At 43.4% G+C, this 24,467-nt stretch overlaps 2 protein-coding genes across 2 annotated transcripts; both read left to right on the top strand.

The window, feature by feature from the left end:
- Nucleotides 1-1,890: 1,890 nt before the first annotated feature.
- LOC307210962 (vomeronasal type-2 receptor 26-like) lies at nt 1,891-10,901 on the top strand (the record flags this gene model as incomplete). The annotated part of the gene is made up of 6 exons (XM_079967162.1): nt 1,891-2,075; nt 3,127-3,418; nt 3,687-4,499; nt 5,929-6,156; nt 8,337-8,463; nt 9,991-10,901. The coding sequence occupies 6 exons, from the start codon at nt 1,891-1,893 to the stop codon at nt 10,899-10,901; spliced, it is 2,556 nt and encodes an 851-aa protein (XP_079823288.1).
- Nucleotides 10,902-13,997: 3,096 nt separating this feature from the next.
- Nucleotides 13,998-23,374, top strand: LOC307210961 (vomeronasal type-2 receptor 26-like; the record flags this gene model as incomplete). Its single annotated transcript, XM_079967161.1, has 6 exons — nt 13,998-14,221; nt 16,075-16,366; nt 16,632-17,435; nt 17,752-17,979; nt 20,989-21,115; nt 22,476-23,374. 6 exons carry the CDS (start codon nt 13,998-14,000, stop codon nt 23,372-23,374), a joined length of 2,574 nt encoding a protein of 857 aa, XP_079823287.1.
- Between the last annotated feature and the right edge of the window lie 1,093 nt (nt 23,375-24,467).

The following is a 24,467-nucleotide window of genomic DNA, read 5'->3' as shown; positions in this document are numbered from 1 at the left end:
ATATCACGCCAGAAAAACTGGCGTATAAGGATGTATAAGACTGGAAATAAGGCCTGCTGGAAATGCAAAACAAAAGAAGGCAATTTCATACACATGTGGTGGACATGTGAAGAAATAAAAAAATTTTGGGACGCGATATATAATGAATTAAAAAAAATATTTAGATATACATTCCCTAAAAAGCCAGAGGCCTTCTTACTAGGTATCATCGGAGAAGAAATTAAGAAAGAAGATAGAGTCCTATTTCAATATTCAACAGCAGCGGCCAGAATGTTAATTGCCCCAAACTGGAAAAATAGAAATATACCAACGGTGAGGGAATGGCAATCGAAACTATATAACTTCGTCGAATTAGCTAAAATGACGCAGAGAATTAGAAACCAAAAGAATACAAAGTTAAACAACGATTGGATTAAATTTATGACATATATTGAAGGTAACTATAGTAACCTGCCAAATATAGCAGGCTTGTTATGAAACTTTCGATGTATAGATAGATCAATTAACCAACATCAGCTGTAAAAATGAAACTCTTAAAATTAAGAACCCAAAATCAGGAGGGAAGGAAGTCAGCTATTATGTGTTATGTATTAGTTTATTTTTATTTCACTTCTTTGGTGCTTTTTTCGTCACTTTTTTTTGTTATTTAATTTAATAAGTACTGGATTTAATGTAATTCTTTCTTTTTTCTGTCTTAGTTGTTGTTTTAAATGGTTTTGTTTTTCCTTTGTGTGTGTGTGACAAATGAAAGTTAATAAAAAGAATATTAAAAAAAAAATGAACTAAATGCTTGAAAAATAATAATTCCTCAGTGGTTTTAAGTACTTCCATTAAATAAAATAAATTGTATAGACCATTAAAAAAACACCTCTAAGTTGTTTCCATGAAATAAACAACTTGTTCGCAAGTTCTGCCCTGCCTGTGACCTTCCCAGAAGTGTCTGATACACCAATGGGAAATAAAGGTAAAGGTAAAGGGACCCCCGACCATTAGGTCCAGTCGTGGCTGACTTTGGGGTTGCGGTGCTCATCTCGCTTTATTGGCTGAGGGAGCCAATACAGCTTCCGGGTCATGTGGCCAGCATGACTAAGCCACTTCTGGCGAACCAGAGCAGCGCACAAAAACACTGCTTACCTTCCCGCCTGGAGTGGTACCTATTTTTCTACTTGCACTTTGACGTGCTTTCGAACTGCTAGGTGGGCAGGAGCTGTGACCGAGCAACGGGAGCTCACTCCATCATGGGGATTCAAACCGCCGACCTTCTGATCGGCACGTCCTATGCTCTGTGGTTTAACCCACAGCGCCACCCGCTGGATGCTTAAATAGATGGTCTAATCCACTTGCAGGGCTCTCCATAGGTTCTTGTGGGCAAAGTTCAGGCCCAACTCCCCACCCCTTGACTCCTGTCAAACTTTGAAAATGCACACAGCAAACATGTATGAGCTATGCAAAGACTCCAGGAAGTTGCAGAGACTAATCTTCTACTACATATAATTATCAAAATCATAGTGATTTATTCTCCAGAAAGCTCAAGAGATATTTTTGGAGATGACCTAAGCATCAGAATCAACAAGAGCAAGATGTTATTCATTGTACTCTGCCTGAAAAACAATTTGGTGCAGATAATATTTCCTGTGTTGGAGTCAGACGGAGCTGAGATTCAGAGCAGGTAAAGGATGGGATGGGAGCAGGAGATGGATGCATGAGAGTTAATTCTGCCTTAGCTGAACCCCACCCAGACTGGGAGAGCCACTGCAGCTTGGGTCTTGCAAGAGCTTTTGACTTCTGCTGTGCTGGCTCTGGAGGTGAGAGGAGCTACTGACAAGAGATGTAGAAGGCAGAGGCAGAATGAGATCCCTGCTGCTTCTGTTGCTGCTTCTGCTGCTAATGATGCCCCACGGAGTCTATGGGAACCTGAAGACCAAATGCCCCTTGAATCTGATCAGGGATCAGAATAAAGCACGCAGTTACTACCGGCCTGGGAATTTCCTTATTAGTGGGATCATACCTTCAAAATATATTCTTGGGCAACTTCCATATGTTTTTTCCCAGACCCCCTCCACCAAGATTGAGAGGTAAGTAATTAAATGCAGGTGGTTGTCATGTTTGTCCACCTCCACCCCAATAGCTCCTATTTCTCAGGGCAAGTTACAGGGGTTTGGAGCCTGTAGCAACACACTAGAATGGAAATGAACCTACCCAGATATCCTAACATGGCATTAAATTATTTCACGTGTAGGAGGGAGTGATGATGTCATGAGATCCAGGTTGTTTCCAAGATGCTGTGATTTTATTTTATTTTTATTTGCACAATTTATATACAGCTTAATGAAAATCATCTCTAAGGAATGCAGCAGTAAACCAACAGCAGTTCATGTTGAAACTTCTCTTAGGTATATTAAAGTTTTCCTCCTCCATCCCAATCCACTTCCCTTTTGTGCCGTATCTTCTTCAATTATAAGCCTGAGGCTAGAGACTGTCTTAAAAAAGAAATGCTAAATTGCTCTGGGTGATTTAGATAAAATAAAACAGGTCAGAGGACTTCCTGATTAGTGGATTAAGGTCTCCAAAATATTCAACTCTCTCTCTTTCTCTCTCTCTCACACACACCTTCAACCCACCAGGATTTTTTCGTAAGTGACCATGACGCCAGTGGTCAGTCTGGGAGAAAGGCTCTCCCACCTTGAACCCTGTATTGCCTTTTGAAAAATAGTTGAACAATTTACACAGACCTTCATTTGAAGCAACCCTTCGGAAGCTGCCATGACCACTGAAGGAAATGCAGCCTTTCCTGCAATTTCCCAGCATTTCACAAACTTTTCAGAGGAAATTGTTTTTACTAATACTTATTTGAAGATGACCTGGCCACATGACCCGGAAGCTGTACGCGGGCTCCCCAGAGATGAGCGCCGCAACCCCAGAGTCGGCCACAACTGGACCTAATGGTCAGGGGTCCCTTTACCTTTTTATTTGAAGATGAAGTGCTTCTATACTCCTGAAATGGAGCATAAACCTCCCAATATTTATCTACCTGTAATAATTTGTGGATCAGATAATGTTTTTGTTCATTTGTTAATAAATTGTGAATAGCAGTTTAATTTTTTAAAATTGGTATATTTTTTGCAGTGTCTCACCTATGTTCTACTGGCACATATTGTCCTACTTGTTCACCATCCAGGAGATAAACCAAGATCTCAGGCTCTTACCTAACATCACCCTGGGCTACAATATTTTTGAGAACCACTTTGATGCATTGTTGACTTCTGACGCCATGCTAGACCTTCTTGCAGGTGGGGGAAGCAATGTCCCAAACTATAACTGCAGGAAATGGAATAACCTGCTGGCTGTTCTTGAACAAGCCAATTCTGTCATCTCAAAGGAGATTTCAGCCATGTCAAGAATCTACAAAATCCCACAGGTAGGAATGGTGGCTCCATGGAGGGACAGAGGAGAATTTCAACCCCAGTGCAGTTGGGAAGGGGCAATAAAATATGAGAAAATCCTGAACTATAATGGCTCCTTTTTCAAAATTTAGCTTTAACCAACCTGTCACCCTCCCCTCGGACATTTCAGACTACAATCAGTCACAGCCAGCACAAATCTTGTTAGATATTTATCATTTCAGGTTAATAAAAATATGTTCCTGAGAGCAAAGCAGACCACTTATCTCTTTCTTTTCTCAATAGGTCAGTTATGCCTTCATTGCTCAGGTTCTTGAAGATAAAATCCAGTTTCCTTTTGTCTACCGGATGGTCCCCAAAGAAGAAGCTCAGCACCAGGGCATTCTCAAGTTGCTCCTGCATTTTGGATGGACGTGGATTGGCCTCCTTGCTCCAGACAATGACGGCGCAGAAAGATTTGTGAGTGCCTTGACACCTCTGCTGATCAGCAGTGGAATTTGCATTGCCTTGTCAAAAAGATTTCCAGAAAAGGATGTATTTAAAATGTTCAGCCCAAATGAGCCTTTTGCCATCTGGAGACAAGCCAGAGTATTTGTTTGCTACATAACAACTCAAATGGGACTTGATATAATCTTTTCAGTACAAGAAGCACTTGAGAAACAAATTGGGCCAAAAGTCTGGATCACAACGGCTTTTCAAGACATCAACTTTATCTTTTCTTTACATCCTTTTTTCTTCAAGTACATCCATGGCTCTTTGTCCTTTGTAATGATGACCAAAATAAAGAGCACCAAACATATCTACTATGAACCAAGGTCCCATTTCCTTAACCAGTTTTGGGAGGAAGCTTTTCGTTGTTCCTATTTAAAGCACGCGTTGTCTATGAAAGGCCGAACAAGATGCAGAGAAGAGGAGAAACTGGAGCCTTTGCCCAGAGAAGAGCTGGAAAGAGTCCTGTCTCAAGACAGCTACGGCACTTACTTCAATGTCCAAGCTGTGGCGCATGCCTTAAATGTTGCATATTCATCTAAATCAAGGTGGATGGTGATGGCAGGTAGAAAAAAGGAAGAGGAATTTCTGAGACTGCAATCATGGCAGGTATTATTTTTCCTTAAGTGTTCGTTCCTTCCAGAACTAACTGTTTACTAGAACTTCAGCAGATGAACTATGTACTGTGGTACCTTGGTACTTGAATGGCTTGGCTCCTGAACAAATCAGTTCCCAAACTCCACAAACCCGGAAATGAGTGTTCCAGTTTGTGAATGTTTTTCGGAAGCCAAACATCCAACACAGCTTCCGCTTGAGTGCAGGAAGCTCCTGCAGCCAATCGGAAGCCGTGCCTTGGTTTTCAAATGGTTTCAGGAGTTGAATGGACTCCCAGAATGGATCAAGTTCAAGAACCAAGGTACCACTGTAAATGGAAACAGCTAAGCTTTTACAACCTGGCAGTAAAGCTGTCTGTGCTTAATTGCCTCGCTCCTGAATCGCTTTGATGTTGAGTGTTGCTCTGCTGATTTACTGGCACTAAGGAAGCATGCTGGGCGCCACAGAATGCACTCAAGAAGCTTGGTAAAGTGGCATGTCCCAAACACACGCTGGTGTTCACTATGGATAGCCACATCAAGGACTTAACTGGATTGGCCCCCAGAAGTGTAGAATAATCTTCACTAGAGTGTGTGTGGATCCCTTCCAACTCCAAGATTCTATTATTCTAAGGGCATTCCTGAGCACTGATTTTTAGGACTACTTTGGTTAAACACTTTGAATATCTATAGTCCTCGTGGGTTAAAAAAAATATTTTATTGTCTTTGTATTGATCTTATTCTGCTCAGCTCCTAGCTGTTTTATATAAAAGGTGGTCTATAAATGTTTTAATTGATAACATAGAGTTCTTCAAGAGGGCTTATAGTCTACACAAGATGTTCACTGCCCACAATAAGAGCTCAACGGGAATAAGACTGAGATAGCCAACATGGTTCCATGCTTCCTTAGAATCATAGAATCATAGAGTTGGAAGAGACCAGAAGGGCCATCGAGTCCAACCCCCTGCCAAGCAGGAAACACCATCAGAGCACTCCTGACATATGGTTGTCAAGCCTCTGCTTAAAGACCTCCAAAGAAGGAGACTCCACCACACTCCTTGGCAGCAAATTCCACTGTCAAAAAGCTCTTACTGTCAGGAAGTTCTTCCTAATGTTTAGGTGGAATCTTCTTTCTTGTAGTTTGGAACCATTGCTCCGTGTCCGCTTCTCTGGAGCAGCAGAAAACAACCTTTCTCCCTCCTCTATGTGACATCCTTTTATATATTTGAACATGGCTATCATATCACCCCTTAACCTCCTCTTCTCCAGGCTAAACATGCCCAGCTCCCTTAGCCGTTCTTCATAAGATATCGTTTCCAGGCCTTTGACCATTTTGGTTGCCCTCCTCTGGACACGTTCCAGTTTGTCCATGTCCTTCTTGAACTGTGGTGCCCAGAACTGGACACAGTACTTCCTTAATGCTGTTGTTTCTCCTGTCATTCCAGCTTCACCCTTTCTTGAAAGAAATCCAATGCTTAAATACTTCTCTGGGCACACTGTGTTTGGATAAGAACGGGGAGCTGCCAACCGACATTCATATTGAGAACTGGGTGATGTTTCCTAATCAGTCTCGTGTTAGAGTGAAGATTGGGAGTCTAGAGAGAGAGGTGTCGACTGGCATAAAGTTTAGCATTAACCCAGAAACCATTGAGTGGCCCAAGCCATTTAAGAAGGTAGGGGATATAACAAGGGGGGGGGAGGCTAGGAGAGCGTGCTGAACACTTGTCCTTGTGAGAATGACCGCTCCTCACATCAAATGGGGGGCGCCTTTTGCATGGCCATGTGCAGCCCCCTGGATCCCAGTACGGCTCCCAGTAGTATGGGCTGGCTTCACCCTCCCCAGGCTGGATACCTGGAGGTCTCCGCCTACCTCAGCCAATCGCCCAATCGTTGTCTTTTTTTAATAAATGTTTATTAAGATTTTTTAAATACAAATTCAAAAATAATCACCAATATAGCATATATCATAGCATATTTTCAAAACCTCTTTGGACTCCCTCACATCTCCCGCTCCCACTTACATCGTCTTAAGTTTTAACCAGCAAATTATCGTCTTATTTAAATTCTTAAATCCCATTCTTTTAAACATAATCTAATCGTTCTCCCAATGGTTTATATTTTCCTCGATCTACTTATCATCCTAATTCCATCTAATTTAGTGGTGGTCAATTATTTATGATCTGGCAACCTTCTTAACATTCAGCCAAATTACAATACTTTTTAAAATAAGTCTTAAATTTCTTCCAGTCTTCTTCAACCTTCTCTTCTCCCAGGTCTTGGATTCTGCCAGTCATCTCGGCTAGTTCCATATAGTCTATCAGCTGCATCTGCCATTCTTCCAGTGTGGGTAGATCTTGGGTTTTCCAGTGCTTAGCGATAAGTATCCTTGCTGCTGTTGTTGCATACATAAAAAATGTTCGGTCCTTCCTTAACACCTTCTGGCCGACAATACCCAAAAGGAAGGCCTCTGGTTTCTTAGTGAAGGTATACTTAAATACCTTTTTCAGCTCATTATATATCATTTCCCAGAAAGCCTTCACTCTAGGGCAAGTCCACCAGAGGTGAAAGAATGTTCCTTCATTTTCTTTACATTTCCAACATTTATTGTCAGACAAATGGTATATTTTGGCAAGTTTAACTGGGGTCATGTACCATCTATATATCATTTTCATTACATTTTCCTTCAAAGCATTACATGCAGTGAAGTTCAACCCAATGGTCCACAACCTTTCCTAGTCCTCAAACATAATGTTGTGCCCAATATCCTGTGCCCACTTTATCATAGCCGATTTAACCATTTCATCTTGTGTATTCCATTTTAACAGCAGGTTGTACATTCTTGAAAGTATCTTAGTCTTAGGTTCTAACAGTTCTGTTTCCAATTTCGATTTCTCCACCTGGAACCCTAACTTTTTGTCATTTTTGAAAACTTCGTTAATCTGAGCGTAATGTAACCAGTCTCGCACTTTGTCCTTAATTTTCTCCAAACTCTGCAATTTCCAATTGTCTCCATCTTTTTCTAATATTTCCCAATATTTTGGCCATTTGGCCTCCATATTGGGTCTTTTTCGGGCCTTAGCTTCCAGCGGTGAAAGCCACCTTGGAGTTTTATTTTCCAGTAAGTCTTTGTATTTTGTCTAGACATTAAACACTGCTTTTCTGACAATATGGTTCTTAAAGGCCTTATTGATCTTAACCTTGTCATACCATAAATATGCATGCCAACCAAAAGCATTGTTAAAACCTTCCAAATCCAATACATCAGTGTCTTCGAGAAGTAGCCAATCTTTTAGCCAGCAGAAAGCTGCGGCCTCATAGTACAACCGTAGGTCTGGCAGGGCAAAGCCCCCTCTTTCTTTCGCATCAGTTAATATCTTATACTTGATTCTTGGCTTTTTGCCCTGCCAGACAAACTTAGAAATATCTCTCTGCCACTTCGGGAAGCACTCCGTCTTGTCCACAATCCAATCGCCCAATCCTGCCTGGGTAGGCATTGCCAGGGGATCGGCCAGGTAGGGGGAGGGACTGCCCTGCCCACACAACAGAATGTGAATCTTACCTGCGAAGCGAGAATGCTGCAAAACAGCAAGATCCTGAAAGAAGAAACAATGTGTTTCCCAGACACTTTCCCCCCAGCTACTGCTACAGTTTTCTTATTGCTGTTATTATGTTTTGGTGTGTGTAGGTGTGTATCCCTTCTTTGCTGTTTCCAAGTGCTTCCCATAAAACAGTGGGTGGAATCAGCTGGACTAGGGATGCTGTTGCGTCCTTACCAGATTCTCTGAGTGAATTCCATTGTCAAAAATGCTACTAACACTCTCTCCTTAATGTACCTTCTTTTCTTAATGGTTAGACTGTGCCTCGCTCCAAGTGCACCAAAAGCTGCCACCCTGGGTATGCCAAGGTGGTTCAAGAAGGAGAGGTGGTTTGCTGCTATGCCTGCGCTCCCTGTGCAGAAGGGACGATCTCCACTCAGAGAGGTAGGTGACTCAAAGGGAGAGGAGATTCCTTGGGAGAATAAGGACAGTGAGTTCATTTAGTTATTTTATAATGTGCTGTCAGTTATCAAAGAACAAGAACAATGCCTGTCAGGGGCTGGACTTAGGAGGAATGGTGGGGACCACCCGCCCCCTTCCCCAGAACCTTCCAGAAAAGAGGACGGAATATAGATTTAGAACAGTGGCTTGCAGAAGGGCATAGTTCAGAAGCTGCAGAGAGGAGAGGTTGGGAAATATTGGAAGAGGAACAGCAGGAAGAAGCAGCACCAGGGGAGAGACAGCTGACAGACTCAGTGTCTTTGGAAAGCATTAATGCTCCCCCCCCCCAGGACCAGACATGCATTAAAGGTAGTAGAACAGAAAGCTCCGAGGCAGAAAGCTCAGATTAGCCAACACAAGGGTGACATAGAATAGGAGAGACGGAAGGGGTGGGAATTTACTTGGAAAACACCGTGGAAAACGCCCACTCTGGGCGGCTTCCAACAAAACACTAAAATACAATAACCTATTAAACATTAAAAGCTTCCCTAAACAGGGCTGCCTTCAGATGTCTTCTATCCTAGATAGATTGCATCCCTTCGTCTCTGTATCTGTGCGTAGTGAATAAATTACTGGGTAAGAACCGTTTTTTGGTTTATCTGCTTCTTGGCTGCCACCATGGGAGGGATTGAATTCCCTGAAGCCTGACAAAGCCCAAAAGAAACAATTTTTTTTTTAAATTTAATAAAATGTTTAGAAAACCCTGGAAAAATAGTGAAGAAGAATAACAAATTTTAAACACAATGAAAGCACAATATGAAATAAAGAATGCATAATAGGAAAATGATTACAATATGAATAATTTTGAGGGGAATAATATGAGCATTTCATGGAAGAAATTTGAAAGTATTTCGATTAGCTACTGTATTAAAGGTATAACAAGAAATCGTATGTAAAAAATGAAGCATGAGAAGGCAATTATCTTTTTAACACTCTTCCACCAGTCCAGCTTACATAAAAGTTATCCAAGATGAAGGAGAAATACATTATACACCTCACAGGTTTGCTGTGAGGATGAAAAGGGGAGAACCATGCATGCCATTTCCAGCTCCTTGGCAGAAAGGCGGGAGTGAAATGGAGGAAGTAAATAATCAAATAAAAAGCAAACTGTCAAAGGTCAAGTTGAAGAGAGGCATCTTCAGCATCAGCCAAAGCTGTACAGCGCAAGACGAAGATGCCAGAAATGCTTCTGTGGGGAGGTTGTTGCCCCTCAGCTTTAACCTACAAGATTGTTTGGCAATCAAAAGTGGGGGGGAACCCATGTGTGCCACCTCCAACTCCTTGCAGGAAAGGCAGGGTGCAAGTGTAAACATCAAATAAGCAAATGAAAAATTGTTTGCCTCTCCTTACTTACTCCACATTCTTATTTCCTGACCTCTCTCATATTGGTATCTTTCTCCAAAACGCAATAGAACAAAGGTGGCTGATGAAATTAAGTAGTGCTGAAGCCACTCTTTTTCTCCTCCTCAGATGCAGAACATTGCACCAAATGTCCAGAAGACCAATATCCAAGCAAGGACCGAGAACACTGCATTCCCAAGATTATCACCTTCCTATCATATAAAGAACATTTGGGGATCCTCCTGACTTCCTTGGCCCTCTTTCTGACCTTAATCACAGGCTTTGTTGCAGGGATCTTCATTAAATACAAGGAAACTCCCATAGTCAAAGCCAACAACAGGGACCTCTCCTATATCCTCCTTGTCTCCCTCCTGATGTCCTTTTTGTCCTCCTTCCTCTTTATTGGCTGTCCCACGAAAGTCACCTGCCTCCTTCAACAAACGGCCTTCAGCACCATCTTCTCTGTTGCCATATCTTCTGTCTTGGCTAAAACCATTATGGTGGTGCTGGCCTTTCTGGCCACAAAGCCAGGAAACACTATGAGGAGATGGCTTGGGAAGAGTCTGGCCAACTCCATTGTCATTTCTTGTTCCAGTGTCCAAATGGTCATTTGCATCATCTGGCTAGGAATCTCTCCCCCATTTCCAGACTCTGACAAGCACTCCCAGATTGGAGAGATCATCCTGCAGTGCAATGAAGGGTCTGTGTTCATGTTTTATGGTTCCCTTAGCTACATGGGCTTCTTATCTACCATCTGCTTCATGGTAGCTTTCCTGGCGAGGAAGCTGCCTGGAGCCTTCAATGAAGCCAGGCTGATCACCTTCAGCATGCTGGTCTTCTGCAGTGTTTGGGTGTCCTTTGTGCCCACCTACCTAAGCACAAAGGGAAAATACATGGTAGCCGTGCAGATCTTCTCTATCTTGGCCTCTAGTTCTGGGCTTCTGGGCTGCATCTTCATGCCTAAGTGCTACATTATTATGCTGAGGCCTGTTCTGAATACAAAGGAGCACCTGACAACAAAAACTAAGAATGGTATCTGATTCTTAAATTAATCAATGCTGACAATGGCCAGCCCTGTAGAAATTAAACATACATAATTGTTTCTGGATTAAAGCTTCATAAACTTTGACTCTCTCTCTTCATTCTGCATAAATCTTGAATGATGGAAAGGAATGTTTGGACTTAGACCTTCCAACCACTTTGGTCTTTATGCTGCTCGTGTTCACCTGGCTCACCCTAGTTTTGCACAGTCTTGTTTTCTAAATAATATTGTGCATTGCTGGCATGTTTACATCATCATTATAGCATCTTCCAGTTATGCCATGATTCCCACTCCAAAGCTTGCAAGCCAAGGCTCTTACTTGTAAGAACGAAATAGATCTTTATCCTGGCAGATGGTGGTAGAAGCTAAGCAGCAGAACCAACGCTCAGGTGCCATGGTTTAGGAGCTCAAGAGCAGAGTGAGAAGTTCAGAACTGTATAGAAACAATGAAGATGTCCCCATAAGTTTCTATCTTTTCACCTTCAAGCTTTTTAAGATGGAAAACTCAGCTGGAAATGGGAGATCACTCCTCTAACTCTGGTTTCTAGCCTTGAGGCCCCCAAAATAAAAAATAAAACTAGATGGGCAAATAAGAATAAACTGAACATCTTTTGATAATAAGCCCTAAATTGCATGCTCCTAAAGCTATCACCAGTCTAAACTAGTGGGAAGCGTGGGTGGCGCTGTGGGTTAAACCACAGAGCCTAGGACTTGCCGATCAGAAGGTCGGCGGTTCAAATCTCTGCTGTTGAAGTGGAATACTGAGGATGAAACGGTAAAATCTGCTATGATAAAATGGGCACAAGACGTTGGTCATAACATTATGTTTGTTGACTGGGAACAGTTGTGGACCACCGGTATGAAATTCACGGCATGTAATGCCTTAAGAGAGAATATTATGAAAATGATATATAGGTGGTACATGACCCCAGTCAAACTTGCAAAAATCTACCATCTGCCCGATAATAAATGTTGGAAATGTAAAGAAACTGAAGGGACATTCTTTCACCTTTGGTGGACGTGCCCAAGGATCAAGGCTTTCTGGGAGATGATATATAATGAACTGAAAAAGGTATTTAAGTATACCTTCTTGAAGAAACCAGAGGCCTTTCTTCTGGGCATGGTTGGCCAATTGGTGTCAAAGAAGGACAGAACTTTCTTTATGTACGCTACAGCAGCAGCAAGAATACTCATCGCAAAGTATTGGAAGACACAAGATCTACCCACTCTGGAAGAATGGCAGATGCAAGTAATAGACTATATGGAACTGGCTGAAATGACCGGCAGAATTCGAGATCAAGGAGAAGAGCAGGTGGAAGAGGACTGGAAGAAGTTTAAAGTCTATTTACAAAAACACTGTAAAATCTTTGAATGTTGAGGACATTGAAAAGGAAAAGAAGGGGTTCTAGTGACTGAGTTAAATAAGAGCACAAAGGGAGGGACCAAGAATCAAAATGAACAAAGATTGAGCTTGCTGAACTAATTATTACATAGAATACAAGATCAGGAGGCGGGTGGAAGTAAGGAAAATAAGGTTTTGAAGGTTATAATTGGAAAGTGAGTTTATTTTTATGTCAAAATCTTCTTTTTCTTTTTTTTCTTATTTTTTATCTATGTTTTCCTTTTTTTCTTTTTTGTGTAATGTTTGTGAAAATTTTTCTTTTTGTAATGTTTGTGAAAATATGCTTTTTTGTTCTTTTTTGTGGAAAATGCAATAAAATTATTATAAAAAAAAAAATCTCTTTGAGGGGGTGAGCTCCTGTTGCTCAGTCCCTGCTCCTACCAACCTAGCAGTTCAAAAGCACGTCAAAGTGCAAGTAGATAAATAGGTACCGCTCTAGCGGGAAAGTAAACAGCATTTCCGTGTGCTGCTCTGGTTTGCCAGAAGCGGCTTAGTCATGCTGACCACATGACCTGGAAGCTGTACGCCGGCTCCCTCAGCCAATAAAGCTAGATGAGCACCACAACCCCAGAGTCGGTCACGACTGGACCTAATGGTCAGGTGTCCCTTTAACGCTTTCACCAGTCTAAACTAGTGGAAAGCTTAGTAAATTCCCTGCACCACAGCAATTTTACCTAATGATTTACAGTGGTACCTCAGGTTAAGTACTTAATTCATTCCGGAGGTCCATTCTTAACCTGAAACTATTCTTAACTTGAAGCACCACTTTAGCTAATGGGGCCTCCCACTGCCGCCATGCTGCCAGAGTGCGATTTCTGTTCTCATCCTGAAGCAAAGTTCTTAACCCAAGGTACTATTTCTGGGTTAGCGGAGTTTGTAACCTGAAGCGTATGTAACCTGAAGCGTATGTAACCCGAGGTACCACTGTATTGGTGTAGGAGAGATTTGCACCTCTAGCAGGACACGAGCACAACAGCACCCCATCCTTCCTTCGCTGCAGAGCATAGCCATCCTAACTCATAGTCATTGATAGTTTTAATACACACAAACCAAATTCCTTGAGAAATTGTGACCAGCTCCATCGGGAACTTCCAGCCTTGCTTGTGAACTTCCCAGAGCCACCTGATTCACCACTGTGTGATATAGTGGGGTGGACTGGATGGGACTTTGGTTTAACCCAGCTGAGCAAAGTTCAAGCCAAACTCTCCTACTCATGTAGGCGATGCATATCACAAACATGTTTTTCTCCAGCTCTGCCCCTGCCCCTTGAGCCATTCATTCCAGACTCCAATAAGCCTCAGAGACAAAACCTCTTCCACTTGTAATTATCAAAATCATAGTGATTTATTATTGTAAGAGCTCAAGAGGTATTTCTGGAGACGGCCTAAACATCAGAATCAAAAACAGCATGATGTTATTCATTGCACTGTGCCTGGAAAGCAAAGTTGGTGCAGAGAATATTTTTATTGTGTCTGACACAGACTGAGTCAAGATTTAGAGCAGGTGAAAAGCTGGCCAGAGGAGGGAGAGATATGCCTGTGTAAAGTTAGCATCTCTGAAGCTACAGCTGAACACCTCCCAGATCAGTAAAGCCACTGCTGCTTTGGCCTTGGAAGAGATTTCTTCTTCTTCTGATCTCCTGGCACTGGAGGTGGGAAGAGCCAACTGGGGCATGTAGAAGGCAGAGTCAGAATGATCTTACTGCTCCTTTCACTACTCCTGCTGCTAATCATTCCCCATGAAGTCTGGGGGAGCCTGGGGGCAAAATGCCCCTTGAACCTGATCAAGGATCAAAGTGATGCAAACAACTACCACCGGTCTGGAGACTTCCTCATTAGTGGGATTATATCTCCAAACGTTTTTAAAGAGCAACATCCTTATGTCTTTTCCCAGACCCCAGTGTTCAGGATTAACGAGTAAGTAATTATTAAGGGAGGCGGGTGGTGCTGTGGGTAAAACCTCAGCGCCTAGGACTTGCCGATCGTCAGGTCGGCGGTTCGAATCCCCGTGGCAGGGTGCACTCCCGTCGTTCGGTCCCAGCTCCTGCCCACCTAGCAGTTCGAAAGCACCCCTAAGTGCAAGTAGATAAATAGGTACCGCTTTATAGCAGGAAGGTAAACGGTGTTTCCGTGTGCAGCGCTGGCTCGCCAGATGCAGCTTCGTCACGCTGGCCATGTGACCCAGAAGTGTCTCCGGACAGCGCTGGCCCCCGGCCTCTTAAGCGAGATGGGCGAGCAACCCCAGAGTCGGACACGACTGGCCCGTACGGGCAGGGGTACCTTTACCTTTACCTAATTATCTGCAGGTGTCTGTCATGTTCCTCCACCCCTATTCCAGTGGTTCCTATTTACCCACACATTTCTGAACTACAGTGTCCGTCATTCATGATCCTTGCTGGTTGGGGCTGATGGGATTGAGAGTCCAGCAAAAGGTTCTCAAGCACACTTGTCCTATTTACAGCTTCCCTGTAAAATTATCTATTCTTATTCTTATCTGGCTGGGTAACCCCAGACACCCTGGGCAGCTTCCAGCAAATTAAAACACATTAGGACACCAAACATTAAAAATCTATACAGGTCTCATTGGTGGAGTCAGATGTCCAAAATATGAACAACCTCTCCCACTATCTTCCTCCCCCACCCCACCCCACCCCACCTCTCTCTCTCTCTCTCTCTCTCTCTCTCTCTCTCTCTCTCTCTCACACACACACACACACACTCCATCAACCTGCTAGGCTTCATTCATAAGTAAAGATTTATTGTTGCAATTGGAACTTCCCGATCTGCGCTCAAGCTGATCCTAATTACCATGGCCTGTTGTCTTTGTCCATGGAGTTTTCTTGGCAGGGATACTGGAGTGGCTTGCCGGTTCCTCCTCCAGGTGGATCACGTTTGGTCAAAACTCTCCACTATGACCTGTTCATCTTGGGTGCCCTGCTCGGCATAGTTCATAGCTTCTCTGAGTTCTTCAAGCCCCTTCGCCACGGCAAGGCAGAGACTCTTGAGAGTCCCATGGACTGCAAGAAGTTCAGACCTCTCCATTCTGAAGGAAATCAGCCCTGAGTGCTCACTGGAAGGACAGATTGTGAAGCTGAGGCTCCAGTACTTTGGCCACCTCATGAGAAGAGAAGACTCCCTGGAGAAGACCCTGATGTTGGGAAAGATGGAGGGCACAAGGAGAAGGGGGCGACAGAGGACGAGATGGTTGGATAGTGTTTTCGAGGTTACCAGCATGAGTCTGACCAAGCTGTGGGGGGCAGTGGAGGACAGGAGTGCCTGGCGTTCTCTGGTCCATGGGGTCACGAAGAGTCGGACACGACTAAACGACTAAACAACAACAACAATTACCATGGAGATACTCTGTTTTCTTGTCCCCAGTCCAGTGGTCATCCTTGGCAATACACTTCCCCTACTTAGAATCATAGAAGTTTAGAGTTGGAAGGGTCCATGGCGGTCATCTAGTCCAAACCCCTGCAATGCAGGAATATTTTGCCCAATGATGGGCTCTCACCCATGACCCTAGGATTAAGCGTCTCATGCTCTACCAAGTGAGCTATCATGCTTAACCCAAACTTTGGAGAGAATTTTTTTTTTACTCAGTTTTGTTCTTTGAAGATGGTGTGCTTCTACACTTCTGCATTGCAGGAGCATGCATGGCCCCATTTATTTTATTTTATTTCATTTGTATAATAGGCATGCACCCCATTATTTGTGGATGTTTAATTTTGTTGCATGGTTTGACACTTTTTTATTCTATTTATTTCTTGCAGATTTAGTGTGAGGTACAGTTGGCACATCATGTCCTTCTTGTTGACCATCCAAGAGATCAACCAGGATCCCTGGCTCATACCCAACATCACCCTGGGCTACAACCTCTATGAGAACTATCATGATGCAAGGATGACTTCCAATGCCATGCTAGACCTGCTTGCAGGAGGGGAAGGCAACGTTCCAAACTACCAATGTGGGAAACAGAGTCACATGCTGGTTGTTCTTGAACATGAAAATTCTGCTATCTCAAAAGAGATTTCAGCCATGTCAGGCATCTACAAAATCCCACAGGTATGAAGGGTGGCAGCATAGAGGGACATAGGAGAATGCCAGCTACATCAAATGCCTTTTTGTCTCCAGGGCAGTTAAGAAGGGACATTAAAAAATGAGAAAATCCTGAGCTATGGATCTGAGGCTCTTTTTCCAAAACTCAGGAACTCCCATCAGTCTCAACTAGCAGATATTTTGTTACATATTGATCAGTTCAGGTAAATAAATAACCTGTTTCTCATCCTGAAAGCAAAACAAAACACCAATCTCTTCCTTTCCTTGCTAGATCAGTTATGGCTTTATGGCCCAGGTTCTTGAAGATAAAACCCAGTTCCCTTTCGTCTACCGGATGATCCCCAAAGAAGAAACTCTGTACCAGGGGATTATCAAGCTGCTCCTGCATTTTGGATGGACGTGGATTGGTCTCCTTGCTCCAAGCAATGATGATGGAGAAAGATTTCTGAGTGCCTTGACACCTCTGCTGATCAGCAGTGGGATTTGCATTGCCATATCAAAAAGAATACCAGAAAAAAACGCATACGAAATATTAGGATCAGATGAATATGTCAGCTGGAATCAAGTGTGTGTGTTTGTTTCCTTTGTAACCACTCAAGTGGGATGGGCTATCATCTTTTCGCTACAGAGTGAGAAACAGATTGGTCCCAAAGTCTGGATCACAACAGCTTTTCAGGACATCGACTTGAGTTTGTTTTATCCTCCTTATATATTCCAGCACTTCCATGGTTCCTTCTCCTTTGTAATGAAGACAAAATTAAGGAGCACCAGAAATATCTCCTCCGCACCAGGCTCCCATTTCCTTCAGCAGTTTTGGCGCGAAGCATTTCATTGTTCATATTCAAAACATGTGCTGTCTGTGAGGGGCTGGACAAGGTGTGCAGAGGAGGAGAAACTGCAGGATCTGCCCCAGGAGGAGCTGGAGATAACCTTGTCGCAAGACAACTACATCACTTACTTCAGCATCCAAGCCATGGCTCAAGCCTTGAATGCTGCCTATTCAGCAAGGTCAAAGCAGCTGTTTAGGGTGGGTGGAGGAGACAACTTGGAATTTCAAAGGCTGCATCCATGGCAGGTATTTCCTTTCTTGGTGTTTGTTTGTTTTTTAAAATGCTATCCATTGAAGCAATTATAGAATATGGCATTTTTGATAAGACATTTTTGACACCTATGGCCTCTGAGGATTTCTAGAAGTCTTTTCTTTTCTATTGCTCTTATTCTGTAAAGCACCTTGTTATTTTATATGAAAGGTGGGCTAGCTTTTTAATAATAAAATAGAATGCCTGAAATGTGCAACAGCCCCAGTTCATAAGAGCTTGAAGTAAACAAGACCAAGATATCCAGCATGGTTTCCTGCTTTCTTAATGCTGGTGTTTCCCGTGTCATTCCAGCTTCACCATTTTTTAAAAGAAATCCAATGCTCAAATGCTTCCATAGGAGGACTGTGTTTGGATGAGAATGGAGAGCTGCCCATTGACTTTTCGATTGAGAACTGGGTGATGTTCCCTAATAAGTCTCGTGTTAGAGTGAAGATTGGGAGCTTAGCGAAAGAGGCACCCACTGGCGTAAAGTTCTCTATTAACTCAGAGGCCATTGAGTGGCCCAAGCAGTTTAACAAGGTATGGGAAAAAGAAACAGTGCCAACAAAAAAGGAATGGCAAGACAAACTGGTAGAGTATATTGAACTGGCTAGATTAACAGAGGCAACTGGAGATCACACTAGACAAGAGTTTCAAAAAGCATGGGGAAAATGCAGAGAATACTTCACAAAACAGTGCCCTAAAATACATACAGTGGTACCTCGGGTTACATATGCTTCAGGTTACATACGCTTCAGGTTACAGACTCCGCTAACCCAGAAATAGTACCTCGGGTTAAGAACTTTGCTTCAGGTTGAGAACAGAAATCGTGCTCCGGCGGCACGGCAGCAGCAGGAGGCCCCGTTAGCTAAAGTGGTGCTTCAGGTTAAGAACAGTTTCAGGTTAAGAACGGACCTCCGGAACGAATTAAGTATTTAACCCAAGGTACCACTGTACCTGGACTTATTTCAATTAATGTCTGCAGGAGACTTAAGTGGATACTTAAGTTATAATTAGAAAAATCTTAATGATTATTTATAAAGGAAACAGTTTATAAGAAGTAAATAAGGAGGCCAGATACAGGATAAAGGAAGTCTTTTATTTGGTTGTTTGTATTGTTGTATGTTTGTATTGTTGTATGTTATGTTCACGTTTAATGAGGGTGGATTTGTGTACTGGGAGGGGGTTGTGTTATGTTGTAAATAAAATTCTAATAAAATTAAAATTTTTAAAAAGGTAATGTAAGAGGGGAGAAACAAGGAGAGACTGCTCACTCCTCCTTGAGCAACTGCTGCAAAACTTCCTTGTAAGGTGGAACAAATGTGCACATAACAGCTTCCACCATTGCTCCCTCTTGCCACAGGCAGCCCAGAACGGAGGGGAATATGGGGTGCTCCTGGGAAAACTAGAGCCCTGGGATCCTGGGGCAAGAACATGCATTTCCCAGTGAGATCCTGTTCAGTTCTCTCCGAGGGATCAGACCCCTCTGCCTTTCCCAAACACAAAAAAAACTTACACCCAGTTACAGGTAGGTAGCCGTGTTGGTCTGCCATAGTCAAAACAAAATAAAAGAAAAAAAATTCCTTCCAGTAGCACCTTAAAGACCAACTAAGTTAGTTCTTGGTATGAGCTTTCGTGTGCATGCACACTTCTTCAGATACACAGATACACAGTGTGCATGCACACGAAAGCTCATACCAAGAACTAACTTAGTTGGTCTTTAAGGTGCTACTGGAAGGAATTTTTTTTCTTTTATTTTGTTCTTACACCCAGTGTAACGCACTCAGTGGCTAGGTATGTGGGAATCTCAAATCCCAAAGTTTGGCAAAAACCACATTTCATACTTCAAGAGCTAATTGATACAAAGTTTTTTTAAAAGAAGGAGAAGGAGGAAAGGGAGAAGGATAAAGCAAAATATGGCACACAAACTCTGCAACTCAAACCCATCAAATCCTAAGTGATTTTGCTACAACAATATGTTCAGGTATCCTCAAAAGTAAAGCAGCAAGGAAGGTCAAAAAGTGCATTTTCAACTCCCAGTGTGGGACACAATGGATCCTCACAGAAGGGTCAAAGGCTACATACCATGGCAATTTTTAAGGACTCTCTCTCCCCTGCCTTCATTTGTTGTGCAAACTCTTTTCAATCAGAGCTTGTCATGTAGGGCAGGTAAAGGGGACTGGTACATTTCAAGGAGAGGGGAGGTGATAGACACTTCTGGAACAGGCAATCACCGTATTTTTCTGTGTATAAGACGCCCCCATGTATAAGACACCCCCTATTTGGGGGGGACTCCAAATTGAGAAAATGAGACGACCCACAATTTTGAACATAATTTTAAAATAACAATCCCCATGTCTTATACATGGAAAAGTACGGTATATCGCTAGTTGAAAATGTCTAATGGGATCTCTCAAATTTCTCTGCCAGACAGTATCTTCTCTACACTTGTGGAGTAAGAACTGTTTGACTGGGGAACAGGCTCCCTCAGAAGATGGTGGACTCCCCTTCCTTGGAGATTTTGAAGCTGAGGTTGGATGGCTATCTGTCATGGATGCTTCAACTGACATTCCTGCATTCCAGGGGGTTGGACTAGAGGACCTTTGGGGTCCCTTCCAACTCTAGAGTTCTATGATTCTATGGCTCAAGAGATGCCAAGGCAACATGCTGGCCTCACTCAGGCTTCAGGGAGGGGAAGAGAACAATGTAATCCTCTGGTCCACAGAGCTATGAAATCTTAGGCCAGTGGGACTAAAGGGAAAAGTATGTAGTAGTAATAATAATAATAATAATAATAATAATAATAATAATAATAATAATTTATTTATATCCTGCCTCCCCAGCTGAAGCCTGGCTCAGAGCAGCTAACGACAGTAAAATAATACAGCGTTCTAAAATCAATTCATTATAAAATCAGTTCAAATCAAATTGATGGCAACCATTGGGCTAGAGTTCTGTGAGGATTACCAAAGGAGGGGGTCAGACTGTGCCTTGGCCAAAGGCCTGGTGGAACAGCTCTGTCTTGCAGGCCCCGCGGAAAGATGTCAAGTCCCGAAGGGCCCTGGTCTCTTGTGACAGAGTGTTCCACCAGATTGGAGCCACAGCCGAAAAAGCCCTGGCTCTGGTTGAGGCCAGCCTAACCTCCCTGTGGCCCGGGACCTCCAAGATGTAAGGTCCTCTGTGGGACATACCAGGAGAGGCAGTCCCATAGGTATGAGGTTCCTAGGCCGTATAGGGCTTTGAAGGTTAAAACCAGCACCTTAAACCTGATCCTGTACTCCACCGGGAGCCAGTGCAGCTGGTATAGCACTGGGTGAATGTGATCCCGCAGCAAGGACCCCATAAGGAGTCTCGCTGTGGCATTCTGCACCCACTGGAGTTTCTGGGTCAGTCTCAAGGGCAGCCCCACGTAAAGCAAGTTACAATAATCCAGTCTGGAGGTGACAAATGTGCATACAAGATGTGCACTTTTTGACCTCTATGCATGAATTCCATAGCCAGAAATACTCCTAGTGGTTTCCTCCTGATGCACCTTCTCTTTATGGTTAGACCGTGCCTCGCTCGAGGTGTACGGAAAGATGTCGACCAGGATATGCCAAAAGGGTTCAGGAAGGAAGGCCAGTTTGCTGCTGTTTGTGTGTTCTGTGTGCGGAAGGGACAATCTCCACTCAGGAAGGTGAGTGACTCCAAGGGTTCCTTGGGAGAATAAAAACAGATCAGAGATTCACTCAGGGACACTTTATGTGACGATTTCAAAGACATTTTTGAATGTGGATCCTTTCTCGTCTTTGCTATTTTTGCTCACCTTCACTACTTCCAGGAAGTGAGTTGAATTATTTATTATTATTATTATTATTATTATTATTATTATTATTATTATTACTATTATTATATTTGTATGATGCCCATCCGACTGGGTTTCCCCAGCCACTCTGGGCAGCTCCTAACAGAATATTACAAACACGATAAAACACCAAACATTAAAAACTTCCCTGAACAGGGCTGCCTTCAGATGTCTTCAAAAAGCCAGATAGTTGTTTACGTCCTTGACATCTGTTGGGAGGGCGTTCCACAGGGTGGGGGCCACTACTGAGAAGGCCCTCTGCCTGGTTCCCTGTAACCTCACTTCTCAGAGAAGAAGAAGAAGAAGAAGAAGAAGAAGAAGAAGAAGAAGAAGAGGAGGAGGAGGAGGAGTTTGGATTTGATATTCTGCTTTATCACTACCCAAAGGAGTCTCAAAGCGGCTAACATTCTCCTTTCCCTTCCTCCCCCACAACAAACACTCTGTGAGGTGAGTGGGGCTGAGAGACTTCAAAGAAGTGTGACTGGCCCAAGGTCACCCAGCAGCTGCATGTGGAGGAGCGGAGACGCAAACCCGGTTCCACAGATTACAAGACTACCACTCTTAACCACTACACCATACTGGCTATTACTAGAAGGAAGCAATCTCTGGGGTACAAAGTGTAGGGAGTACAGAGAGCCTCAGCATGCATTGCACACTGTCAGTTATTCAGGTATTTTGTACCATGCTTTCAATGAACCAAATCTGAGAACCAACAACAACAAAAAAGAGTTTTAAAAATCATTTTGAATAACTGAGAAATTGCCAAAAAAAGTAAATACTTAATGCAATGAAACACAATATAAAGTGAACCATACGTTATGTCAATATGATTACAATACAATGGATGATAAAAAGGTTATCTTTATTAGTAGGGAAAAAACACACAATGAAGATTCCAGATGTATATATCTGGGGTGGCCAGAAGTCTCTCAGCTTTTTCCAACATTGTATGGTTATTTCAGTGATTAAAAAGTAAGCAAAACTTTGTGCACCACCTCTGTCATCTTGGAGTAAAGGCAGAATGCAAGTGTAAGGTTGAAAGAAGCAAATGAGCCAATTCTGCCTATCTTTTGCTATTGCACATTCTTATTTCTTCACCTATACAACATCAGCATCCGTCTTCAAAATGTACAAGAATGCAGAGGGTTCTGGATGTAAATAGTGTTGAAACCATTCTTTTTCTCCTCCTCAGATGCAGAACGTTGTACAAAATGCCCAGAAGATCAGCATCCGAATAAGGAACGAGATCAGTGTGTCCCCAAAATTATTACTTTCTTGTCTTATGAAGAACATTTGGGGATGATCATACTCTTGATTTCCCTATTCTTGTCCTTAGCAGCAGGAATCGTGTTAGGAATCTTCATTAAATATAAAGAAACCCCCATAGTCAAAGCCAACAACAGGAACCTCTCCTATATGCTCCTTGTCTCCCTCCAGCTTTCATTTTTATCATCCTTCCTCTTCATCGGCCAGCCAAGGAAGTTCACCTGCCTTCTTCAACAAGCAACCTTCTTCATCATCTTCTCTGTTGCCATCTCCTCTGTGTTGGCAAAAACCATCATGGTGGTGCTGGCCTTCCTGGCCACAAAACCAGGGAACAGGGTGAGGAGATGGCTGGGGAAGAGTCTGGCCAACTCCATTGTCATTTCCTGTTCCAGTGTCCAAGTTCTCATTTGCACCATCTGGCTGGGCATCTCTCCCCCATTCCCAGACTCCGACAAGCACTCCCAGGCTGGAGAGATCACCCTGCAGTGCAACGAAGGGTCTGTGGCCATGTTTTATGCTGCCCTCGGTTACATGGGCTTCCTAGCTGCCATCTGCTTCACGGTGGCTTTTCTGGCCAGGAAGCTGCCTGGGGCCTTCAATGAAGCCAAGCTGATCACCTTCAGCATGCTGGTCTTCTGCAGTGTTTGGGTGTCCTTCGTGCCCACCTACTTGAGCACAAAGGGGAAATACATGGTAGCTGTGCAGATCTTCTCTATCTTGGCTTCTAGTGCTGGGCTTCTGGGCTGCATCTTCATTCCCAAATGCTACATTGTTGTGTTGAGACCTGATCTTAATACAAAGGAGCAACTGACAACAAAAACATAAGGCGACATCTGTCAGGATTCTGGCAATGCTTATCAAGAACCTGGAGTGTTGTGTTTCATACTTGGGCAAATGGGGGGGGGGATTTTGAGAAAACTTTGGTTCACTTGTAGGTGAGATTTCTGAGTAAACTCTAGGTCCCTAATAATGTAGTCCTTTCTCTTAGTGATTGCTTACTGCCTGAGACTTATGGCTTCTTACCTTGAGACAGAGGCACAACGAGAAGCTGGGCTTTCTAGGAAATTTCCAGTGACATTGCCTAAGGGTACACAAGGCTGGTACTCAGTAAAAATGTGCAAGAACCACCTGCTTTGTAGAATCTGCTCTCTGCTCTGCCTTAGACCAGTCCCTAAACCAGTGCCATCAAACCATTTGTCTCTTGGTCCACAGAATAAACAAACAACGTCTTACAAAAAGGAGAGAGAGGGAAGATAACAAAATATTTATTATATCTTGGTGGACCACAAGCTTAACATGAGTCAACAGTGTGATGCAGCAGCTAAAGCTATTCTAGGCTGCATCAACAGAAGTCTAGTGTCTAGATCAAGGGAAGTAATAGTAGCACTCTATTCTGCCTTGGTCAGACCACATCTGAAATACCCTGTCCAGTTCTGGGCGCCATAATTTAAGAAGGCCATTGACAAGCCGGAATGTGTGCAGAGGAGGGCAATCAAGATGATCAAGGGTCTGGAAACCAAGCCTTAGGAGGAGCGCTTGAATGTTTAACCTGGGTATGTTTAACCTGGAAAAGAGGAGACTGATGGGAGATATGATAAAAAGGTAAAGGTAAAGGTACCCCTGCCCGTACGGGCCAGTCGTGTCCGACTCTAGGGTTGTGTGCCCATCTCACTAAAGAGACCGGGGGCCAGCGCTGTCCGGAGACACTTCCGGGTCACGTGGCCAGCGTGATGAAGCTGCTCTGGCGAGCCGGCACCAGTGCAGCACACGGAAACGCCATTTACCTTCCCACTAGAAAGCGGTACCTATTTATCTACTTGCACTTAGGGGTGCTTTCGAACTGCTAGGTGGGCAGGAGCTGGGACCGAACGACGGGAGCTCACCCTGCTGTGGGGATTCGAACCACCGACCATACGAT

The sequence above is a fragment of the Podarcis cretensis genome, assembly GCF_951804945.1.
Source record: "Podarcis cretensis genome assembly, chromosome: 2".
NCBI classification, from domain to species: domain Eukaryota; kingdom Metazoa; phylum Chordata; class Lepidosauria; order Squamata; family Lacertidae; genus Podarcis; species Podarcis cretensis.
Note: the sequence above shows the minus strand (reverse complement) of the source record. Positions and strands in the feature narration are given on the sequence as shown.